The sequence below is a fragment of the Molothrus aeneus genome, chromosome 1 (assembly GCF_037042795.1).
Source record: "Molothrus aeneus isolate 106 chromosome 1, BPBGC_Maene_1.0, whole genome shotgun sequence".
NCBI lineage: Eukaryota > Metazoa > Chordata > Aves > Passeriformes > Icteridae > Molothrus > Molothrus aeneus.
In genome coordinates, this window is record NC_089646.1 from 24,598,059 (window position 1) to 24,615,593 (window position 17,535).

At 37.6% G+C, this 17,535-nt stretch overlaps 1 protein-coding gene across 1 annotated transcript in view; it reads left to right on the forward strand.

Annotated features, from left to right (window-relative positions):
* Positions 1–17,535, forward strand: part of LOC136558744 (probable acyl-CoA dehydrogenase 6) — a 75,495-nt gene that overhangs the window by 31,096 nt on the left and 26,864 nt on the right. Inside the window, exon 3 of the mRNA XM_066553418.1 lies at positions 14,648–14,777. Within this exon, the coding sequence (XP_066409515.1) occupies positions 14,648–14,777 (130 nt within the window). The remainder of the gene's footprint in view (positions 1–14,647; positions 14,778–17,535) is intronic.

Sequence of the window (17,535 nt, forward strand, 5' to 3'; positions counted from 1 at the left end):
GGCTTCTTTGAGGCTGTGATAAAATCCCATAACTTGTGTATCAAGAGACTTACTTTTTATCTTTTTATACTTGTTTTAGTTATCTTGCAGCATCTACTTTGTCATAGGGACCAAAACCATCACAATACTGAATTGTAGGCAATGCACTATTTCTAAATGACTTTGTCCTTCCACACCATCCTCTTCCATGTCTTTTACTAGTGTTGTAAATCCTGCTGTCATCATTAAGGGGAAAAATTTTCATCTTTTCAGTAAGTAGTAAGACATTTTAAAAGAAATTTCATAGTACAATACCAGGGCTGTATTGCTTCACTGGCCATTTATTTTGAAGACGTATAAAATGCTTCTGTGCTTATGCAAGGAGATAAGAAAATGAAGGTAGATGAAAGGATAAATGAAAGATAAGAAGTACAACTGTTTGGCCTCTCTCTTCCTTAGCAGGAAAGACTTGATAGCAGGTAATGCCTGTATCTCTAAGTGGAATCTGACCGTCAAGACATGGGGAGGCAGCAAGGCAGTGTGGGGAGCTGAAGGCTTTTTGCTTAGCAATTGGCAGAGCACAGCACTGTGGCTGTTGTTGACAGCAGTTGCGAAACTTAGCTAGAGGTCAGATTAAAAAAAATTAAAATTGAGTCAACAGGGAAACATTTGGAATAATTAAATTCCAATATGATTAGTTTTTATATAACCTTGTTGCAGCACATTCTCCAGTGCTGGCAGGCTAAACAAAGAGGTCTTCTGATCCTGCTGTAAAATCTGTATGAATTTGGTTTGGGTTCTTCCACCTTTTCTGCGTTTGTAATCAATAAAACAATCAGATCAATGAGGCCCATTCATCTTGCTAAGATATTCCAAAAACATCCCCAATGTGGGATAAAGAAGATAAATCTTCATTAGCATAAGAAACAGGACTGAGTGAAGCACAGTGCCCAAAGCTGCATTTACACTGATAAAGACTTTTCATTGAGGAAGAAATTAGGGAGCAGTTTCACCCCAGGTTAGAATGGAAAACACAAACCAGAGAATGGGATTTGTCTGAAGACGCATCTTAGCTCTGGAAAGCTGGCATGGAAGGATACACTAAGAGATGAAAAACAAACAAAAAATCATATCAAAATTTATTGCTTGATTACTCAAGCATATTCATCTTCAAATAAGAGTGAGTTTCTTAAATCTCTTCGTTCCAACACAGTTAAACTTGCTAGTTCCTCTCTTTTGCTTAAAGTTTTGGCCTAAAGTTTTCTGGAAGCTGACAGGCTGCACACATCTTCTCAACTGCTTGGCAAGATTAAACAGAACTCCAACAGCACTAACTACTCCAACACAAAGTCAGAAGCAAGCCAAATCTCACAGAGTGAATTGCAATTAAATTGCAAGTGGAAGACATTTCCCAGTGGTAAAACATTAGTGTGGGTGACCTCAGTCTGCAGCAGCAAAGCTTCCAAACAGCAATTTCCTTAAAATGGTAAAAGGTTGGGGTTTCTTTTGTGGGATTTTCTATTTCTTTCCATGGCAATACTTCTAACACATAAGAAAAATCTGTGCAACAGGAATATGTGTCTAGTCTTTCATGTAAGCCTCTGTAAAATGCAGAGATTAGTCACATGGTTTGGTTTGAAAATGTAATTGCTAAGGTCTGTCTTTTAGCATGCTATTTAGGCGAATTTTTATTTGCTGAATTTTTCGTGTCTTGCTTTAGTTAATTGCTCTCAGTTCATACTTTATCAGTGCTACTCCAAAATTTAGAAAACAGGATTAACCACAGTTTGAGATTTCAAGCAAGAAGCAATTCTTTATTGGGGCTTGGTAGTGTAAGGAAAACAAGCTCAATCATTACAGTTATACCATGTTTGCATAAATGAGAGTAAAATAAATGAGCTCATTCTTTTCCTTTGCTTTTCTGTTGGAGATTTTCAAGATAGAAGATATGCTTTCATTCATGTTTTACTTTTTTTATGTCACCTGACTTGAAGTGATGAGGCTGTAGCCTAGAAGATGCTGTGATCTTTTCCAGATGTAAAAACTCATCTCACTTCCCCCTCCCTTTGTTGTTGTTGTTGTTGTTGTTTTTTGGTTGGTTGGTTTGATTTGTTTTCTTATTTAATGGAAAGAGAATTCCAACTTTACAAGTGAGGAATTTTTCATGTAAGTTTTCATTGTTTCAACGATGTATAGCATGGTCTTAAAGCTTATTGCTAATTTTTAGTGTTCACTATTCAATGAACAATGTATTTGTCTTTTCCTCAACTATTTTAAACATAGGGTGAGAGTTGAGCATAAAATGATGTCCTTGGTGTGGTCTTTCTCATTCTTTATGGTTCTGTACAATTATGTAGTTGGGAAAAAGGAGGCACAGTCACTGCTGCTTTGCTCAACATTAATTTGCTGTTGCCAGAATCACTCAGTTTGGGCCTACCTCATGCTGAGAGATGCTATGCACTGGATTAATCATAATGAGTTAGCAAATTGTTCTTAAGGAGGAAAAGGATTATAATAATGCACCACTGAAAGGATGTGCAGTATGCTCAGGATCATGAAGCTTATAAATTGTAATGCATTTATTATAGTTTTGTCTGAGACATTGCAGAAGCTTCAGAATTGGTCACATTACGGATGCTTATATAGCACTTTGTTTCTTCAGAATCTCACTCTGCACTTTGACCATGCTAACACTGATGAAAAAGCTGCTTTGCACCCTTGAACAGCTGTCCTGGCTCTTGGGCAGTTTACAGAGACAGTCTGAGTCAGTGTGGGCTTGATGTCTCCACCAGACTAAGGGTACTCAGAGATGTTGATCGTGCTGTATTTTTACATGACTTTGAGATACAAGATGTGTGCTGGAAGTGCATTTTAAGCCAGAAGCATTCCAGGACAGACATCTGCACATCTGCTGCTTCTGCTGTGCAGCATGGAAAGCCCACAGTGTCTCAGCTGCAGGGAAACTCCAAGAGTCCAGCAGCAGTGGGCTCTCTTTGTGTGTCATCAGAATGATCCCACAGTCTCAGCCACCTCCTGTGTCATGTGTTGCCCATAAATGAGAAAACTAATTTAGCTCAGATCCTCCTTAGGGTGCCTCTGAAATACTGGAAAGCTTATCAGCAAGCTCTTTGGAGATGTTGTTTAAGAGTAACTAGGAGGTGGTTGAAAATGTTTCTCTCTCTGAACAGAAATGTCCAGGAGACCACATGAAACAAAGGATTCGTCAGCAATCTTACTTACAGTGGCTACACAGGGAGATGGCTAACTGTGATAAAAGGTGCCTATGGTAATAAAATCCTCTTCAGTTCCCTTTCTTACAGGCCTATGCTGCCCACTGGGGTCTCGTGGCCACAGAAGCCTGCAGTGATAGATGGATGCAAGTGAAAATTGGGCAAATAGTTTGTGACTATTGAGTGTCCTCCTAAAATAGTGCCTCTTACGAGATGTAAAGTTATGTAACTCAAAAATATGACAAGGAGCCTTAATATATTAAAATAATTTTCTAATTGTGTGTTTTGTTTCTGGAAATTCTTACACTAGTTGCCAATAAATGCATGGTATTTTATTTTTTATTTCAGATGTTTCAGTTACTCACTTGGAAACACATAACACTGTATAAACACCAGGTGTCTGATGGATGGTTGCAAGTGCTTTAAAAATTCTTTGCAATTAGATGGATCTAATGGAAAGTCCTTCATACAAGACCAATTAAAAAAATTAGTAGCAATATGTGGTTTTGACAAAAGCTTTTTCCTGCATGAAAAGGCTACTTTTCCCTCCCCCATCATTCCCACTTTTTGTCTACATGTAGATGTGTGGGAGAGATAGGAAAAGCATGATGACTCTGGAAAATCTGTGTCCTTGAGAGTGGAAGGTGGAGGGGACTCCAGCCTCCCTAATTTGTTGTTTGTTTGTTTGTTTGTTTTAATTTGAAAGGAAAGTGTGTTATTGGTTAGATGATTGAGCCATGAAGATAATAATTCAGGTATTTGCCAATACTTCTAAGATTATTTTTTAAATATCTCCTGGAATAATTTCTGAATTTCTATGAAGAAGGTGGAGTTTTTTTCCTCAATAAAAATTGTTTTGCTTCTTTTATTTTAAAATATAAATATTTTAAATTCAATTTCAGGGACATCCCATAACAATACAATACATTTAATGATTTAATGTAATTTGCCTTTCAGAATTTCTTGGAGAAAGCAATGAAATTTAATTCCTTCATAAATTTACTATGTGACCACATATTCAGTATGTTGAGTGTGAAATACACATTTATTGCTATGTAACACTAGAGTGATATTTTGAGAACAAGAATTTGAAATAAAATTTGTTGTATAGCTACTTATAAAAACGTAAATTACTGAGATGAGTAGTGAACCCTTCTTGGCTTCCTGAATGGTCTCTAAATATTCAGAACTGAGAGAGGTCTGAGTTTAGCCTTAAGTGTTTAAATAACAAGTGGTGCAGATGCATCCTTACTGTAGACTTTAATTTGCTATGGCTAAATCTATATTGTATTTCTGTAGTAAAAAATTGCAGCTAAACTCTATAGTAAAAGGGCACTTAACTACTGGGTGCATGAGTTCTTAGGATCATTAATTATAATTCAGGTAGGATTGGGAATCAAGGCAGGTGACAGGGATATTCTGGGGAGGAGGTTTTGTTGGTTCTCTGAACTCATCTCAGTGTCCTACAGATATTTTTAGCCATGTCATTGTTCCCTTTTGCCCTAGATTAATCTCTAGGTATGTTATGGGCCCCAGTGTGTCACACTGGTAACTGTGTAATAGGCAGTTTGATGTGATTTTAATTGCAAACTGTATTATCATTTTATCTGGTCTGCAGCAGGGTGCTGTTAGTCTCTCTTGGAACAACCTGCTTTTCATTGCTTTGCAAGCTTATTTGTTACTGATTTCAGAACTAAATCTATAAGAAGAAAAAATATAATCCTGATCAATAATAATTTCTTGGAGGAGACAACATTGTGTGATAAAATTCTTATAGAAATAATACAACACTCTGAGTAGAAGGTTCTTTTGAAGAAAATAATCTTGAATGGGGATTTTTTTTTTTGTATGCTCACACTATACTGAAAATCCTTTCGCTTTTGGCCAGTAACACATACAAAGCACACCCTACAATGTCAGCATAAATAAAAATAGTAGATAGCATATTTCACACTGGAGATAGCAGTTCAGATCAGAATCCTGTTGTGTCAGCTCTTCTACAAACAGAGAGGAATAATCTGTTTCATTATATGGTCTGGCTGACAAGTCTTTAAGACAAGGATGTGCACAGAATAATTAGGCAAAAATGAGAACTGAGCCAGATATTTGCAGCTCTAGAATATGGTTTAAAACATTTATCTACATTCCTTAAACCAAATAAAAGTTATCAATGAAATTTTTTCTCCATTAAAATTATCAAGAATAAAGCATGGAAACATATCAGTTTTACTGAAATATTGACTTTATTGGAGAAAATGAAGGGAAAGGCATTGTTCTGACATTGCAAAAGCAACTTTCATTTTTACCCCAGAAATGGTTTTTATTGTGATCTTCCCTTTGTGTGCCTTTCAAAAAAATACTAAGGTCACCTGACAGAAGCATACAATTTACTGTTATAAAAATACTCAGATTGTTTCATTTTTATTTAACTTTTGTTCCCTGTTTGAGATCAAACCCATTGCCTTTCCTGGAAAACTGCAAATTTGGGTTTTGTCTTGAAGAGCTCACCACGATCCATTGCTCAGAGCTAGAAATACTCTTTTATTGCTTTACTTTTGCTAGCAGAAAGCAGTTTCAAAAGCAGTCAGCTTTCTCAACAATCACAAATACAGGAGGTGGTCTCCTTTGGTTTCTGCTGGACTTGGGAATTGAAACCTGTGGAGGTGCTCCAGCAGCACGATGGATGGGATGCCCACAGGGTGAGTGGTTGGGAGCTGCCAGAGACAAGGAGCAGTGGGAGTGGTGGCCCCAGCCCTGCCCACACTGAAGGCTGTGTCAGCGTGCAGATGCAGATGTTGCCAGCTGAAGAGAATTTATAAACAAGGAAATTATCTAATGACAGAGGGTATGCTTCTGGCTGCAGCATTTCTTGATGGATGTCTCTTTAATAATCTGTTGGCTGTGGCTGTGCTGGGACTATGCTGACCTGCAGGTGGGCAGGCATTCTAGGATGGCATGTTACCTTTTTCTCGGTGTCTGACCCAACATCTCAAGGACTTAAGAAGTCAGCCATGAATGGAAACTCTAATGGAAATTCATTTAGTCCTTTAAGTCTGTGCTGATCAGGAATTCTTGTGGAAACCTCCTGCAGTGCACTCCTGTTCCAAGTTGCTGCTACTGAACTAAAACCCCTGTGCTGGCCAGGCTAGCTCCAGAGCATGTCCAAAGTTTATTTCATTATTCAGTGCACACATTATGATTTTTTTTTTTTTAAGTTATTGCAAATTAACATTTTTTAAGTTTCTTCCCCCACTGCCCAAAATTAAAATTCTGAATTTATTATTCCATTTGTAGATTGAAATTTTTGGGAAGTGTGAACTAGTAAAATTTATGTCTTTGGGTGTGACATATTAAGTGTCTAAAGTTTTCCTATCAGACAAATGTGAATTTCCAACAAGCTATTTATTATCTTGGACTGGAATAAATGATCTTGTAGGGAAGAAAATTAAACATAGCTTTCAGCTGATAAATATTTAGTCTTTGTATTAAATGTTAGCATAGAAATTTTAATAAGTAGCAAATGTAATAAAACTGTAATCCTTAAATCACTTAGTATTGCTTCTTATTTTATTTATTTATTTATTTATTTATTTGGAACTCAGAAGAAACAGAATGATGGTTTTAATATTCACTGATACATTAAAGGAATGAAAGTAATTGGATGCCTGAAAGAAATGATGCAGTAAGTCTGCTTTTTTGTTTATAGAGAGCTACAAAGCCGAGTACGGTGACTCCTTTTCATCCAGCTTTTAAAAATTCCTTACAAATCTACATACTTGTATTCAGTCCTGTTACTCATCTCTTCTCTCTGTTGTGCTTAAACTGGGGTATGTTCTTTGGGGTATCTCTGTTGGTTACCCATTGATAAGTCAATTTCCATTTTCTTTCCCTGTTGACTTATGGATGGTTGAATGTCTGTGCATTACTGTATGTTCCTTATACTATCTATTTGTGCATTCACACTTAAGATCCTACTGGAAGAAAATTTGCCATGATGCAGAGTAGCATAAACTTTTTGTAGGAATTTGTGGCAGTCCATGTGAGAGGATGAGTCCTGAATAGAAGCACCAGCAACACATAAAGGTTACGTACCTGCTTCATCCTTGTACAGGTGTGGGACTAATTATTACCTGTTCAATGTGAACAACTATGTTTAAGACAGAAGAACAGCTGTTCAGACTTTTTTTGGGAGGAAGAGCACATTTTACATGGGGCTGACAGATGCTGATGACAGATTTTGGTGCTTCTGAGGGCTGACTTATGGTTGTGTCAGGAGGACTGCAGTGGACACACATGTTGTTGGAGGATTTGCTGCAGTGGTGGTCTGATCATCAGAAGGGTGCCCACCTTCAAGCTGGAGAGAGCAAGCATTCACTGCTGGACATGCCTGACTCAGAGAATTTACTTGAGCATCTGCAAGCAAATCTTAGAGCAGGCTGGTAGCAACGTGTGTGCTCGATGTACGTAAGGAGGCTGGCAGCTGTTGCTGGTTGACTGATCTCAAGCAGCAGACAGGTTGCAAAGGTGATATCCTTGAAATGCATTCTATGATTTGTTTATGAGCTTGCCCAAAGAGAATCCCCATGAGAAGTAACATGGCTTTTCCACTGGAGCTCAGGAAGGGTGATAGTCAGCCTTTATATTTCTTGACTTCATTTTCCTGTGTGTTTGATGTTTATTTCATTTTCTTTATGCTGTGGCATTTAGTTTGACATTTTTAAATGTACAATAATTGAGATCTGTGCTCTTTAACCTTAAAGAAAAAGCTGTAAGCTATTTTGATTCAAGTCCAATTCTTTGGAACAGATGTTGGATCAGACCTGAGTGGGTGGGAAATAAACTCCATTTAAAACTCCAGGCAAAAGACAACTGAGGAGTCTGTGACCAGGGGTTGCTTAAAGTTTTTCTCTGGCTTCGAGCTGATGCAATAGCTGGTTCCTGTGGCTGTGTGCACTTTGGATCTTCTTTTTCCTCTTTTTTTTTGGCTACTACATCTTTTACATCATGTTTCTTATGTTGCCATGTGTACATTTTATTCTATTGTACTGTGCAGCTTAGCTTTTCCTCCCCCATAACATTGTTTGTACACATTTTTGGGGGGTTGTGTGATATTGTTTTTAAGAGCGCTGATAATTTTCTGAGTTTGAAGTTTTATGCAAATGTGATTACTAACTCAATGTCACTGGGTGATTCTGCATAACCACTTAGAAAATGAAGAAAACTTACAAATTTTTGAGGGATGTTTTAGAAATCAGAGGGTAGCAAGTGCAGGTGTTGGCAACTTGGTGATTCATAATATACTACTCTGGCTTTTTAGTGTCCTATACAGCTTTGAACCCTTTTAAAATGTGTCCATGCTAGCTGGGGCCAGGTCTGTGTGGTGCATTTATCTTTACTCAGCAGCAGTATTTATCTGCTCAGTGGCAGGCACTGCCAAGTTCCTCTGTGGTATTTCGTGGTGGTGTTATAGGAGAGTTTTTATCCTTACACTGTGTGAAAGTTTCTCCTTTATTTTATAGTGTAGATCTGTCTTAATCTACAATAGTCCTGCACAGACCCAATCACTTTATTTGCCTTAGTAAATTTAGTTTCTGTGGTGGCAACTGTGATGATGTGTGTAGCAGAACACAGAATACAGCACAGAATAATACAGAGTACAGAAGGAGTTTTGCAGGAACACATATTTTGCATTGTTAATTGCTCTTGGGATTGTAGTTGTGATGCCAGCCATGAGTGCTTGAAAAGTAATGAAAAGCCAGTCCATATTTTTCCTTTTCTGAGGGCTACTAGATCATGAGTGATACTAGAAGTTTGGTTAGCAGAATAAATCCTTACCTGTTTTGAAATTTTTGGATTAAGTAGTGTCTGTGAGAGAGCAAGTGCTGAAGGTGACTGTGATCTTTCTAGGATCAACCAAATAAAATCATGAAGCACTATAATTTTTCATGGTTTGGGACAAAATTTCATTCAAACTGGGGGAGTTTGATATCTCTTACTAAGGTAATCTGTTAAAAGGAACTTTGCATCTGTTACAATGGTTTGTTTGTGTCTGGAGGTTTTTCCTTTGTTGTTTTTTTTAGTTTGTTGTTTTGTTTTGATTTTTTGTGAATTGATCTGGGGGAAAAAAATAGCCTAATAATACATATGTCTTAATCTCAACAAGACTATAGTGGACTCACTGCTTTTCTGTTACTCTTAATGAGAGGTTTTTTTCCTCTACACCCAGCCAGATGCAAATAACCAAGAAGGCAGGGGGCATTTTCTGCACGTCATCAGTCTCAACTTTTCAGAATGGATTTATGGGAAATCCCTCAAGACAAAGAGTACACCCTTGGTAATTCTTTAAATCCCTTCAATATAAAGCAGAGGAAAAGACTTATGATGTGGATTTCTGTACTGCCCTGCCTGATGACATTTGCAGTTATGTAGATTCAAGGCACTTTGTACTTCTCTGGAGTTGAAATTCTTGAACCATATTTATGACAAGTGAACAAGGTTTGAGCACTTAAATTTTGCTTCTGTTGATTTAAAATTGTAGGCTGTGATGAAAACTAGCAATTAGCTTTGTCATCCTAATATCAAATATAGAAGTCTCTCAGACCTATCTCCAAACTGGGATTCGATTCATGCTTTGTCTTTGACAAATTTGAGAGCAAATATTTGGGGTTTTTTTGCACTGAGGTAGATGCCCAGAGTAGAAATAATACTGAGTGATTTTCTTTGGTGTAGGTACACATCATTGAAACTTTGGAAAGTATGTAAACAAACAAGACCAATTGTATAGGTTTAAGCATTTAACATGGAGTTCTGAATACAGCTGCATTGTGTTATCACCATCCCTTTATCCAGGCTCACTGAAATTCTTAAAATGCTGTGAGGACCACCTGTTTCACCTTGCTTCAATTCACTTACAGGCTGTTTTCACCACAGATATTGTCATTCCCATTAACAACTACTAAACGGGGTTCAGAAGCAAATTCCAAATAGAGACACTTGAAAACTCTTACAAATTTTTGACTAGAGACTTCAAGCCTGTCTCATCATGGAACAGTCATATTTGAACAGGGACCTTTAACAAGTGGAAAGAAATGCTCTGGTCTTCACAAAATATGAAAGACTTAAGCTTCTCATTTGGCATTATGACTTCTTTTTCATAGACTTTCTGTGCCTTTGTTTTTCCAACTGGTTTTGTCACCAGTGCTTTCATTTTGACCTGTTGCAACTAGAGATCATGTCTTGCTCTTTTATTTGTCATTTTGGGCATCATTTGTGCCGTCTACCCTAAATTCATATGTAAAACTCCTGATACCCCAAATTGTCAGATTTAGTAGAATGTACACTTGTGTCTTTTAAAAGCAATGTTTTTTAAGATTCACTGTGTTCTTTTGGCACCTATTCCACTGCCAGGATCTACAAACATGACGTGAAAATTTGCTGGTGTGTATAAAATAAGGAGCTTTTGTGGGTTGGGGAATGGTAAAATAATGTGATGGTGGTGGTTAGTAGAAAAGCAGAGATCCAATTAAAAGGAATAGGTTAATGTACTGACCATGGTGTGGTGGGTTCATCTTAGCCAACCACTAACTCACTCCCCCTCTTCAACAGGACAGGGCAGAAAATACAATACCAAGGCCTGGCTGTCGAGGAAAGTCAGGGAGACTGGACACCAGTTACCATCACAGTAAAAAGCAGACTTGGCAGGGGGAAAATTATTTTTATTTCCTGCCAGTTAAAGTAGATGTGTGTGGTGAGAAGCAACAGAAAATTAAAACAAGATGTTCCACCATCCTCTTCCCAGGTTCATCTTCCATTCTTCCTTCCTGACTCATCCACCTCACTCCCCACCCTAAGCAGCACAGCAGGATGGGGATGGGAGGTTGTAGTCAGTCCACAGCACATCCTCTCTGATCTTCCTTCCTCCTCACACTTTTTCCTTCCTGCAGCTTGGGTCCTGCCCATGGGCTGCAGTGCAGAATCTTTATTTATTTGTATGTTTCTGTGCTCTCTGCTTTGGGCCTTATATTTTAATTTCTTTGTAAAAGAACCTGAAATCCAACAATGGATGAGATATTATATTAGGCCATTTAACAGCTGGAAGTTGTGCTATTATCATCAAAACTGTAACAATTTGAACATAGCTGAGTTGCCTCTTTCTACCCATTTTCAGCTATAAAAGCAATAGTGCATTAGACTTTCTGCCTAGTTTAATCTACTTTGTGCTTTGTTACTTTAATTTTCTTGCAAATTAAAATTGGTAATGTAGCCAAACAATGCTCTAAAGGTCCCTCATCTCATTTTAAAGTAAAATAAAATATTTACCCTAGAAATATTTTACATGTGAATATTTAAATATAGTTTGTTATTCTTGATGTGGAGTTTCTTTGGTGTGGGCTTTTTGCTGTTTATTTTTTGAAATTGTGTGTGTGTGTGTGTGTGTGTGTGTGTTTGTTTGTATGTTTCTAAAGTGATCAAACCTGGAATTGATTTGGTTTCTTTCACTATGGATTTTCATCAAAAATGTCACCAAAATTTTTCACTCCTATGTTAGGCATGGTGTTTGCTCTTCTGAATTAAAATTTAATTGACCTATTAGCATTACATCATAGTACGGATACTTCCAGGAAGTGGTGTTTGTTGATGAGACTGGCGAATACAAACCTACCACCAGCATATTGCCTTTTTTTGCAAATAAGCGTTATTCCAAAAAAGAGTAAGTTCTCTTCCAAATAAAAATTGAACATTAATTTCATACAAATTTACCATCATCACTGAAGGAGATGGAAATAAGAATGGCTTGGTGGTTTTGTCTCAGACTGAGAGCTGAGTCCCATGATATGGAGGGAAATGTGCTCAGACCAGTCCCAAAATCTCTGTCTGGAGCACTGGCAATGGGTCTGCGAGCACCAGGCTGCCACTAGGAACTGAGGAAAAAAGGAAATTTCTTTGGTGCTTGTAGCCAGCCCTGCCTGCTAATGCTGTGTGTGACACCACTGGCAGCCTTGCTCAGTGTGGAGGGCCAGTTCTCCAAAGAGATGGGACACAACTGTGGTTAGCCACTGCCTAAATTACCTGGATTACCAGGGTAATAATGGCACAGACTGCCCTGACAAATCAGTCTCCACCTTGATCAAGTATGGGGGGCTCAAAAAGACATTCCCTATCATTGTTTATCAAATCATTCACATTTCTCCATGAAACTTTAACTTCTTGGCTCCTGGAGCAGAAGTGATGAAAGCTTAGGTGTGGTCTGATTAATGGTTTTACCATTTGCTTCTGCCCTTCCTACCTGCATCTGTGGTTGTCTCTTGTGTTATCTATCCCCAGATTACAAAATTTTGGGATTTTATAATCTCTTTACCCAGCAGGACTTCCCTCTCCACCTTCAGCTCCCAAAGCTTCCTTCTGCTCCTTTACTCCCTTTGGTCAGAAATTCTTTCATTCTTATCCTTTTAAAAGTTGGCCTTGGCAGTATTTTGTTTTTAAAGTGTACTGCTTAGTAATTTATCTCAAATGAGAGCAAGAAGAGTCTGTTATGTGGTAGTATACAATATGTGGTGTGGACAAAGAATGTCTCTAACCTGGATAGTAGGATAAAGTAGCCTAAGTTGGGTCAGTTTTGTGCATAGCTTTTCTTCTGGGAAGTTACTTTGGATAAATCAAAATAAACTAAGGTTTTGATCAGTTAAATTTAAGTGAAAGATGGGAATATAACTGCCTGGTAGACAAAATTAAAGATAAAATCAGTAATAACAGTAGTCTGACAATAAAAGCATTGACTGATTTGAAATAAAATTTTAAAAACCTAATGAAAAGAATTTATGAGGTGCTAGAACTGAGGTTATCTATTATAATTCTGCTATAGATCCATTTCAGATTAGCAAAGTCTCTCTCATGCCAGATTTCTTTAAATAGTCTTGCCTTTACAGGCACATACATTACTGCTCCTCAGAGCATTTATTTATTGCTGGGGGCTGTGTAAAGGCAAGAAAATTAGATTATCTGTTATGTTAAACTAATTTACATATTGCTGATGTTTCATTGTACTGCTTAAGATCCCAGTAGGAACATTATTTTGTATTTTTAAGAAACATTGTTTTCAAGCAAAAGTTTGGAGAACTAGTGGTCTGTTGTTTTTTTTTTTTAATTCTGACAGTCTAAACTATTCAGTATGACCTAAGGAGAAATGGGTTTTTTTATGCTTAGCCTTTCCTCTTGTGTTTTTCCTTTCAGCAAAGAAAGGATGCATACAGATAGATTTTGTGGGTTTAGGAAACAGATGATAGCATGCAAAGCCCCATGTTTATATGCACTGTGGTGTTTTGACCTTTATTTAATGGTGTTTTTTGTAAACTTCAGAGCAGGTCAGTGAAGGGTGTGCTCAGTGTTTGAGGTCAGCAAGTGAAAACAGGTGAGGGTCATCTGCCCCTTATTGTGTGTGTGAGGGGTGAGGGTTTGTATCTATTTATTTGAAATTTTCTTAGCCGGTCTTCAAAGGAGCTAAAAGAAAAAAAAAAAGAGGCAGCATTATCTAATCAAAGCTGCTCAGTCAACTACTGACGTCAAGTAGTAACCTTAACCTTCACTTTCTCACCGTGTTTCCTTTGGACTGTAAGCTATTTAACACAGCTAAAAATTACCTCATCCCTCATAGCAATGTAGCCTTTTCCTGTGCTTCACTATGTAGTGGGTTTATCAGCACTGGGCATGGGAATGAGGTGAAGAATAATTTCTTCTTTAATTGAATTTGCAGATTGGAATGCTGGGGGGAGAGGGGCAGCAATGGGCTGTGCTGGCACCAGGCCAGCACCCCAGCTTGTCAGCTCCCTGTGAACAAGAGTGCTTTAATCACTGCACAGACTGGCTGCAGGGTGTGGAATAAATGCATTCAGTGCTGCAGTTGTGTCTAACATGAATTTTGAGCTACAGCAGTAATTTAGAATAGAAACACAATCTATGTGTGGTCGCACTCCATGCTGACTTGGCTGCTGTGTCTGAGAAAGAGGATTGCACTGTGTGATGAGAGCGGGTGTCAGGTGTTATCATGGGGAAATAGAAGCACTTATTACCTTGTGGTGTGATTTTTCATATGACCTTGCTGTTGGGAAGAATAATTTTGCTTTCTGGTATCATTTACAACAGCATGTCACTTCTTCCTGCTGTTTCCAGTAAAAGTAATGAGGCTACTTAGGATACTGAGGTGACTTGATGTGCACATAGATAATTAGAGCAGGTGTCATGCTCAATTCAATTCTCAATATTGTAGAGAATAATGTGGTATTGCTTTTGTGAAAGGGAAGCTGGTAATTATGAAATACTTAAAAATTAGCAGTTAAATGGCAGTTGGCAAATCCTTGCAGTAACAACATCTTTTTTTGCTGTTTTTCTTGTTACTTATGCCAGTCTAGAATATGAGAATCACAGATTTGTTTTTTCCTCAGAATATGGCGGCATGGGTTTGGACTTCTCCTATAATATTGCAGTGGCAGAAGAGCTGGGAAATATCCGTTGTGGAGGTATTCCCATGGCCATTGGAGTGCAAACTGGCATGGCTACCCCTGCCCTTACAAGGTAATTTTCAGAAAGTTTGGTTTAGCCTAAAACCCAATTGTCATGAGTAGAAAAAAAAACCACCAATACTGTGTAGATTTACTGCCTAGTTGCTACTCAGTAATGCCTGAGGAAAGAAGCTACTCTCTACTTCTCTCAGTTTGCTTTAGGGGAGAAAATACTTTCTCTTTTTTTTTTAATGCTAGAGTTATATTGATTATATGTTAAAACATAAACCTTGTTGAGTAGTAGATGATATGTTTACAAACATGAAATATTGGTACCACAACCAATTAAAAAATTTAATTCCAGAATCCAATTTGTTCATTGTTCATCTTATATCCCAGTGCAGTCATACTAAGAATGCATTTAGTTGTAATTATTAGGATCAGTCTAATTCTGCTTTATAATTTACTTGTTCTTTTTGCATCTTTGCAAGGTATCAGTCCTAAAGTTGTAGCACATATATCATGGTCCCTAAATATGCCCATTCTGGACAATTAATCACTTTTCTTTTTCTCCTCAACAGTGTTCCCATTTTATTCACTTACTATCATTTAGGCTCCTGCATTTTCTTTATCTGATTTGTAGTGTTTTTTCCTCCCTCAAAAAAAGTTAACAACTTCTTCATGTAGGAGTTTTGCAGATATTTTGTGTCAGAACAGCAGTTCTTAAAACTAGAGTGGGGCAACTGGCTGATCTAGCAGTTTGTCCCTGGAATATGGATACACCTAAAATTCTGGAAGATGAGGGTGGGAATTAAATTCTAATAATTATGTTGAAATCAGAAATTTCTCTGCTCTAAACAGATGTACAAGAAGGGATGTTTTACTCAGAAGAATATTTTAGGGATTTTTTGGTAATTTTTAGGAGGTTGTTGACTTTTTTCCCCATTCTGAATGGAAATGCCTGTAAATCTACTGAATAGTCTGAAATATAAGCTCTATTCCCTTGACATTTGCTTATCCTGCTGTATGTGTGACTTTGAAGGTCTCATCTACTACAGATTTTTCTTAAAGTTTTCTTCTCCTTTGTGTAATGCAACAAAAGCTTGCTAAATGCATGGAGTTCAGTACGTCTCTTGCAACAGTGGCTTAGCTATAGTCCAACTGAGTATAAGAATAGTATTTTAAAAGACTTCAGACAGTACTACCTTGACCCCATGACAGCCTTTTATTCAGGGGTTTAAAGAAAATCTATGGGTAAAAGAAAATGGGATTTTGTTCCATTGCAGTTTTTTGGTCTTCTGTTACTCTGTTCTGCTGTAGTAAAACTGTGAAATTATGCATATTTGTGCTAGTGAAATCCTAAAGTGGAAGTTCTTGGAAAATAACAGTGAAATTGTTAACTTGATGAAATTTTTAATTGAGTTTGTATCTGCATTATTGAATTTTTCCCCCACTGCTGAGACAATTGCACTGGCTATTTATACAGTACAATGTCCCCCACACACATGTAAAAGTGAAACTTGGTAATGAAAAGAGAAAGCTGGTCGCTACAGGAAATTTTGCCTGTGTGCCTCTTTACCTCATGCTGTGTAGTGGGAAGACCAACTGCTTGTCCTGGGTCATGGATTCAAATGGCACCAATGCCCTGGATGGTTTCTCTAGAAGTATCTGTATACTGTGGGGATCCTAAACACGTTTGTAGAGATAAGTCAGATTTTGCATCTTGGCTATGCGTTGTTGCACAAATCGAACAACGATGTGGGAATCAACCATCAACCCCTAAAAAAGCCTCTGTAGCTCTTTCTTGGCTTTCGTAACCTTGGACTTTGTTAAGCATTCATCCAGCACATATTAAGTGCCTACAAACTAACTCCATGAATGTGATTCCTGTAATTCCCAGAATCCCCTAAGTGAAGCAGGGGATTCTGGGAATTACAGGAATTTCTAAATCTTTCTACAGGATATAGATATATAATACAGGAATCTTTCTAAATTTAAGAACTAAATAGAAAATACTGCAGTGATCTGACCTTTGATGGTTTGGAACATAACTTTCTGCCAGGTCTTTCAAATGCATTCAGATATAATGCTGCCCTTCTTGCCCACAAATAGAGTGGAGAAAGCAGCTCCTAGCTGAGGCAGTGAATGATAGGCATTCCCTGAGCTTGTAGACATGCCTGTAGGGTGTCACATCTGTAGTCATATCAAATCAGTGTAGAGCTGCTTATCTCAGCAGTAGGAAATGAACTTTACTTTTTTTTTCCCTGTTGTTCATAGGCAAATAGTAAGCAAATTTAAGATGGGTAGAATTTTACAAAAGCGGCATATTTTTTAACACAAAAGCTAGCAGCTGAGCAAGAAGCTAGCTGTCTCCTGCAAGGCATAGAGACCCACCATCTTCTGAATATAGTGTTGCCCAACTATTTTTTTTTTGATTACAAAATAACATCTTCTATAACCACATTTTTGGAAAGAATTCAGCTGTTTTCTGGAACTCAAAACAAAGAAAGACATTAAACCAAAAATATTATTCTAAGCAAAGTCTTGCTGTGAAAATCCTCGGTTGAAATGCTAAAGGTTAGCAAAGTTTCAAGCATTAGAAAGCATTGCCAAAAATCACCACAATCTGCTCTCATAATCTGATTTTCCATGTTGATGGTTGGGCTGTTTGGGGTTTTTTTTGACTGATGAAGCTATGGGTAAATCTAAATCTAAATCATACTTGATCAGGCCCCATGGAAAATTGAAAAACAAAGTTTGCTGCCTAACAGACATGGGCACGTAGTTCCAGTATAATAGAGGAAGGAACTCCAAACTTGCTTCTTGTATTT